At 46.3% G+C, this 7,500-nt stretch overlaps 1 protein-coding gene across 1 annotated transcript in view; it reads left to right on the forward strand.

The window, feature by feature from the left end:
* LOC143286320 (short transient receptor potential channel 6-like) overlaps window positions 1-7,500 on the forward strand; it is a 235,553-nt gene that overhangs the window by 5,188 nt on the left and 222,865 nt on the right. The window contains exon 3 of the mRNA XM_076593860.1: window positions 5,300-5,447. Coding sequence (XP_076449975.1) covers window positions 5,300-5,447 — 148 coding nt within the window. The remainder of the gene's footprint in view (window positions 1-5,299; window positions 5,448-7,500) is intronic.

The raw sequence follows: 7,500 nt of genomic DNA on the forward strand, positions 1-7,500 counted from the left end.
CAATGAGCGTCTAACCTAGTCTTGAAAGATAACATGGTTGGGGCAGTCACAACACTGTCTGGCAAACCGTTCCAATTATTAACGACTCGCTCTGTAAAGAAGGAGCTGCGCACTTTCAGTCTGCAATGTGATTTATTTAACATTAAACTGTTGCCTCTTCTGTCTCTGCTTACTGCAGGTGATAGTTCGGGATTGTTGGTCTTGTAGATTCCGTATATGTATTTGTAGCAATCGATCATATCACCCCGCTGCCTCCTGTGCTCTAGAGTGGGTAGCTTAAGCAAAGCGAGTCTTTCATGATACGGCTTGTTCTTCAGATGACCAGATTATTTTCTATTTCATTTAGAAATGGAAACATTTCCATTGCAATATTTTTTCCATGTGTGTTTTGTAGTTCTAAACTTTCTTAACCAAGTTAATTTCAGTGCTTCAATATATTTTTCTCATATCTGGTATGTTTAAACCTCCTTTCTTGATGCATTTTGTTGTTGTCTTTCTACTTATCATGTCTCGTTTGCCATTCCATACGAACTGAAAACACATTTTCTGACAATTATTTATAAAATTATCAGGAGGGTTCGGAAGCAAAATCCATAGGTGGATTAGTATGGCTCGTTCCATATTTGTTCATTTCAATATCTTATGAAGGCTTGGTCTTTTTAATCAGGTCAGTCCAGAAACAGTTTTGGTCTGGGGTCATTTCATGAAGGTTCGTCCCACACCTGTTTCAGGGTACTGTTTATTAAAGCATTCCACTGATAGCGATATCGGGGATGGATTCCGGGCTGTTTATCTTCTGTTACCGGTGACCTGATAATTCTATGGTCACTGACCTTGCCGAGCTAACAGTGATTGATGTGAACGCTTGGTTTATCGATTGGCTGCCTGACAATTTCGTGCTGTTCATTTGAGAAACAGTGACGCAGTGTGTTAGCTTACAGGAAGATGAATGATCTGGGGGGATGGGCGTTGTGTGCAGGAAGAGTTATCTTTTTCGTAATTGTTCTGTTTGTCATGTCAATGGCTGTTCTGTGTTGGGCGTGTCTGTGTACTGTTTGTGTGGGTTTTTTTCTGTTTGTTTGTTTGTTTGTTATTTGTTTTTGTTTGTTCGTTTTTTGTTGTTTGTTGTTTTGTTGTTGTTGTTTGTTTGTTTTGTTTTTTTGGGGGGGTGTTTTTAGTGTTGTTATGACAACGATGATGTTGGTGATGATGACGACGACGACGACGATGATAATGATGATGATGACGATGACGATGATGATGAATGTGATGATGATGATGATGATGATGATGATGATGATGATGATGATGAATGTGATGATGATGATGAATGTAATGATGATGATGATGATTGTTGACGTTATACTTGCAGTTCTGCTTGTTCTTGTTGTTGCGGGAACCGATTGGAAGACTTGACAATACCTAAAATCTCATCCTTGAGTATTATTTTCTCTCTCTGTATCTCTCTTTCTCTCTCTCTCAGTGCTTGTTCCTCTCTCTCTTTATCTTTCTGTCTTTTCCCCACTCTCTCTTTCTCTCTCTCCCTCTTTCTCACTCTCCCTCACTCTACCTCTGTCTCTCGCACTCTCCTTCGCTCTACCTCTGTCTCTCCCTCTCTCCCTCACTCTCTCTCTCTCTCTCTCTGTCTCTCCCTCACTCTATCTCTGTCTCTCCCACTCTCGCTCACTCTGTCTCTCCCTCTCTCCCTCACTATGTCTGTCTCTCCCTCTCTCCCTCACTCTGTCTCTGTCTCTCCCTCTCTCCCTCTATCCCTGTCTCTCCCTCTCTCCCTCACTCTATCTCTGTCTCTCCCTCTCTCCCTCACTCTATCTCTGTCTCTCCCTCTCTCCCTTTATCCCTGTCTCTCCCTCTCTGCCTCACTCTATTTCTGTCTTTCGCTCTCTCCCTCACTCCGTCTCTGTCTCTCCCCCTCTCCCTCACTCTGTCTCTCCCTCTGTCTCTCCCTCTCTCCGTCACTCTGTCTCTGTCTCTTCCTCTCTCCCTCACTCTGTCTCTCCCTCTGTCTCTCCCTCTTTCCTTCACTCTGTCTCTGTCTCTCCCTCTCTCCGTCACTCTGTCTCTCCCTCTGTCTCTCCCTCTCTCCCTCACTCTGTCTCTGTCTCTCCCTCACTCTGTATCTCCCTCTCTCCCTCACTCGCCGCCTCGGTCTCTCGGTCTCTCTCTCACTTTCTCTTTCTCACTCTCCCCCCTCCCCCCACGCCCCCCCCCCCCAACAGCCACACTCACACTCGCACACACATACACGCGCGGGCGCGCGCACGCACGCACACACACACACACACACACACACACACACACACACATTTATAGAGAGAGAAAGACGGACACACAGACAGACAGACAGATATAAACGGGGGATGGGGGCGGAGGTGGGGTGGGGCAGAGACAGTGACAGAGAGACACAAAGAGAGAGAGAGAGAGAGAGGGAGGGGATGGCGAGAGAGAGCGACAGACAGAGAGAGAGCGGGAGAGAGAGAGGGGAGAGAGAGAAAGCCTCATTGGATCAGGCCAGACAACAGATTGACAGTGTGCAGGCCTTCACGTCACTGTCGTCTGACAGAAGCATCATCCTTCAACACATCTGTTGTTTCCTTTTTCCCGCACTGTCAGATGTTAGAAATAAAAGTTAGAACCATTATCCTTTTTTGACTCACTTGTGTAAACAAAGTGAGTCTATGTTTTAACCCGGTGTTCTGTTTTCTGTGTGTGTGTGTGTGTCTGTGTGTCTGTGTGTCCGTGGTAAACTTTAACATTGATATTTTCTCTGCAACTACTTTGTCAGTTGACACCAAATTTGGCATAAAAATAGGAAAAATTCAGTTCTTTCCAGTCATCTTGTTTAAAACAATATTGCGCTTCTGGGATGGGCACAAAAAAATAAAGAATGAAGCCTAATTATATGCAAACTACATTTACTGTCATATTTATATTTTTTGTATTCTCTAAACTTGGCACTTTGATCTGATATTCTGACCCAGCAGCTAGAGCAGTCATTATTATCATTTTTGGCTCAAACAGGAACTTCTTTTGCTAAGCATGGAAGCTTTATTTATTTTGCAAACGTTTTGGTGCAGATAGAAAAAAGGGAAATTACTATGTAATGCTAGTGGAGTTAATTTGCTTTAAACTGATCTTTCTCATCTTAAACATTACATTTTGAAACAAGAGAGGCAAGGCCTTCAAGACTCACTTGTGATGCACTTTTTTTTTAAATGCAAGCTTTTTATGTATTGAGTATAATTTCAAAATGTAATGTTTAAGATGAGAAAGATCAGTTTAAAGCAAACTAAGTTCCCCAGCAGAGTAATTTCCCTTGTTTTACTGCCTACACCAAAACGTTTGCAATAAATAAAACTTCCACGCTTTGCAAAAGAAGTTCCTGTTTTAACAAAAAATGATAATAATGATAGATCTTTGGTTGGGTCGAATATCAGATCAAAGTGCCAAGTTTAGAGAATACAAAAAATATAAATATAACAGTAACTGCATTATACTCAAGACATAAAAAGCTTGGATTTTTTTTAAAGTGTATCACAAGTGAGTCTTGAAGGCCTTGCCTTTCTTGTCTTTCTTTCTGTCTGTCTGTCTGTCCTTCTTTCTTTCCTGTTTTATTTGTCACCAAGGCAACCCAGCCTCCTTGGAAAGTCTTTCCACACACACACACACACTATCTCTCTCCTTCTCCACACACACACAGATAGACAGACGAACAGACAGAGTATTCCTTTTTTTTTTTCTTTAAACTTGATTTGAATATTGTATGGACTGGGCGAGACGTGAATAAACTGATTTTTTTTTTCTAACGTTATCTTAATCGTTTTCCCCCATCAAGGCTTTGATGGGTGTTTGGGGAGTCACGTTGCTGGTCAGGGACCTGCTTAGCAGATGTCGTGAGGGCTGTAACGTGTACAAATGGATTTTTTTTTTGTCCGAACGCAGTGACGCCTCCTTGAGGAAGCTGAACTGTTCTGAACCGAACTGAACTGTTTTAATTGTTGACCTCTTAAAATTACTCTGTGTTCTCTTCCAGCAGCAGCCCCGCTCTGCTTTTCACATCGCTCTCAGATAATTTCACTGCGCCCATGGGTCTCTGTCATTGTCTCTCTTTAAAAGCGATTCTGAAGAAAAGAGAAGAAACGAAGAAAGAAAGAAAGTGCTGCTGCCACTGCTTGTGTTACTACTACTTCTTCTACAACTAATGATAATAATGAAAATGCTAATAACAATGTTATCATTTTTATTACTGCTGCTGCTGCTGCTAATATTACTATTACTGCTGCTGCTTGTGTTGCTAGAGCTACTACTACTACTACTACTGCTACTACTATTATAATAGTAATGATGATATTAATGTTCATCCTTCGGAATCCAAGATGACCATGGCTTCAAAAATCAGATGAAAGATCGGTGGCTGTGGGTCTGGAGATGACTGATGAGGCTAATCCGGGCCCTGAAGGCTCGCCCACATAATTATGGGACACAAGTGAGTGGGTGCTGTCTTTGCAGTAGATGTTGCTCGGGCCTTACGCACAGCATGTTTTCGTTGCGCCTCGGTGAAGCCGGACGGACCAGGGCAAGCGTCTCTCACGTATTGATGTCGACGCCAAGTTCTTTGTAGCGTTTCTTCTGCCCTCCAACTGACTGTCTGGGATTCTGACCACATGTCCAGCCTACCTGCTTTCTGTATGAGGGTGTAGACGCTGCAGAGGCTAGCTCGTTCCAGGACTTCCGTGTCGGGGACTTATTCCTGGCACATGATGTGGAGGAATCTGCAGAGACAGCTCAGGCAGAAGCGATTGAGCTGTTTGGCGTGTCTACTGTAGACAATCCAGGTCTCGCTGGCGTAAAGGAGGGTGGTAAGGACCACTGCACAGTAGACCTTCAGCTTGGTGGTAGCGCTGAGTCCTCTCCGCTCGCCACATGTTTCTCAAAGGCGACGCTGGCTTTGCCGATCCTGTTGTTGACCTCAGCGTCTATGTTCACTGCGCGAGAGAGCGTGCTGCCCAGGTAGGTGAAGTTGTCGACTGTCGACTGGGGGTTCTGCACCTTCACTCTGATGCGCGGCTTCTGGTATGACTTTCCTGGGGCAGGATGGTACATATAATAATAATTATTATTATAATAGTTATAATCATGAGAACAATGTAGTGATGCTACTACTTCTACTACTACTACTACTGCTGCTGCTGCTGCTGCTGCTACTGCTACTGCTACTACTATGACTCTCTGTCTGTATTCATCTTCTTTCACTCTGTCCATGTGTCCCCCTACACACCAGGTTCGTCCACTCGCGGTCCCGGCTGAACGCCTACCGGGGCCTGGCGTCCACGGCCTACCTGTCCCTGTCCTGTGACGACCCCATCCTCACCGCCTTCGAGCTGTCCAAGTCGCTGCACGTGCTGGCCGAGACGGAGAAGGAGTACAAGGTCAGTCACCTGCATGTGCACCCCTTGTGCTGCCTGGAGAGAGAGAGAGAGAGAGGGGAGAGGATGGGTGGCGGTTGGGGAGGGGAGATGCAGGGGGAGTGAGAGATGGGGGGTGGGGGATGGAGATAGGGTAGTGAGATGGGGAGGGAGAGAGAGTGGGGGGGGAGAGAGAGAGTGGGTGGCGCAAGAAGGCTGGGCGGGGGTGAGAGAGATAAGGGGAGTGAGAGACGGAGGGAAAGAGAGATGGATACGGAGAGAGTATGAGAAAAAGAGAGAGAGTGAGGGAGAGAGAGAAAGGGCATGTGGCGGGGATTGGGAGGAGCGGGGGAGGGGGGGGGGGAAGGAAGAGACAAAGGTGAGTAACAGAAAAGGGACGGAGAGAAAGATGTATATATATAGTGAGAGAAGGTTGTGTGAGAGAGAGAGAAGGGAAAGAAAGAGATATGGACAGAGAGAGAGAGAGAGATGATGGAGATTCAGAGAGAGAAAGGGGGGAGAGAAAAGGAGGGAAAGGATGGATAGAGAGAGAGGAGGGTGGAAGAGAGAGTACCAGGTCAGTCAACTGTGCACTATCACACAGCCTAGAGAGATAGAGGCGGGGTATACTTTTTTTGTATACTTTTTTGTATTTCTTGTTATCACAACAGATTTCTCTGTGTGAAATTCGGGCTGCTCTCCCCAGGGAGAGCGCGTCGCTATACTACAGCGCCACCCATTTTTTGTATTTTTTCCTGCGTGCAGTATTTTTTTTTTTTTTCCTATCGAAGTGGATTTTTCTACAGAATTTTGCCAGGAACAACCCTATTGTTGCCGTGGGTTCTTTTACGTGCGCTAAGTGCATGCTGCACACGGGACCTCGGCTTATCGTCTCATCCGATTGACTAGCGTCCAGACCACCACACAAGGTCTAGTGGAGTGGGAGAAAATATCGGCGGCTGAGCCGTGATTCGAACCAGCGCGCTCAGATTCTCTCGCTTCCTAGGCGGACGCGTTACCCCTAGGTCATCACTCCAGAGGTAGGGGTGTGGGGGTGAGAGTGTGAGGGAAAGAGAGAGAGAGAGGGAGAGGGAATGTGGATGTGGCGGGGATGGGGAGGGGGGAGGGAGAGACAAGGGTAAGATAAAAGGGATGGAAAGAGAGAGAGATGGGGAAGTGAGAGAGGGGGGAGAGAGAGAGAGAGATTGGACTGGTAGAGAGGACAGAGGGAGAGAAGAGAGACAGAGATGGATAGAAAGAGTGAGAGGGGAGAGAGAAGGGAGTGAGTGAGAGAGAAATATATGGATAGAAAGAGAAGAGATAGGGAGAGAGGAGAGAGAGGTGGATAGAAAGAGAGAGGTGAAGACGGAGAGGGAGGGAGAAAGAGAGAGGAGGGTGGAGAGAGAGAAAGGAGCGAGTGAGAGAGAAAAGAATGGATAGAGAGAGGATGGAGGGAGAGAGGGGAGAGAGATGGATAGAAAGAAGAGAGAGGGTAAGACGGAAGGGGAGGGAGGGAGTATGAAAGATAGTGGGGTGTTGGGGGGGAGAAAGGAGTTTGTGAGAGAGAAAGGTATGGATAGAGAGAGGACGGAGAGAGAGTAGAGAGAGATGGACAGAAAGAGAGAGGGGAAGACGGAGGGGAGGGAGGGAGAAAGGGGGGGGGAGAGAGAGAAAGGAGTGAGTGAGAGAGATATGGCTAGAGAGGGGAGGGAGGGAGAAAGGAGAGAGATGGACAGAGAGAGAGGAGGGAGAGAGAGAATGAGAAATGGATAGAAAGAGAATATGGAGAGAGAGAGAGAGAGAAAATTGATAGAGAGAGAGAATTGAGAGAGGGAAGGAGGGAGAGATGGATAGAGAGGAGGGAAAGAGAGGGAGAGAGAAATGGTTAGAGGATATGGATGGGGATGGAGAGAGAGGGAGGAAGGAAGAGGGAAGGAGAGAGAGGGAGGTGGATACAGATGGAGGATGGAGAGAGAAAAGGGAGAGAGAGAGAGAGATATGAGGAGAGATGGAAAGAGAGAGAGAGGGGAAGAGAGAGAGAGAGTGGGAGAGAAAGATGGATAGAGAGAGAGGAAGG

Source organism: Babylonia areolata, chromosome 10 (genome assembly GCF_041734735.1).
Source record: "Babylonia areolata isolate BAREFJ2019XMU chromosome 10, ASM4173473v1, whole genome shotgun sequence".
NCBI lineage: Eukaryota > Metazoa > Mollusca > Gastropoda > Neogastropoda > Buccinidae > Babylonia > Babylonia areolata.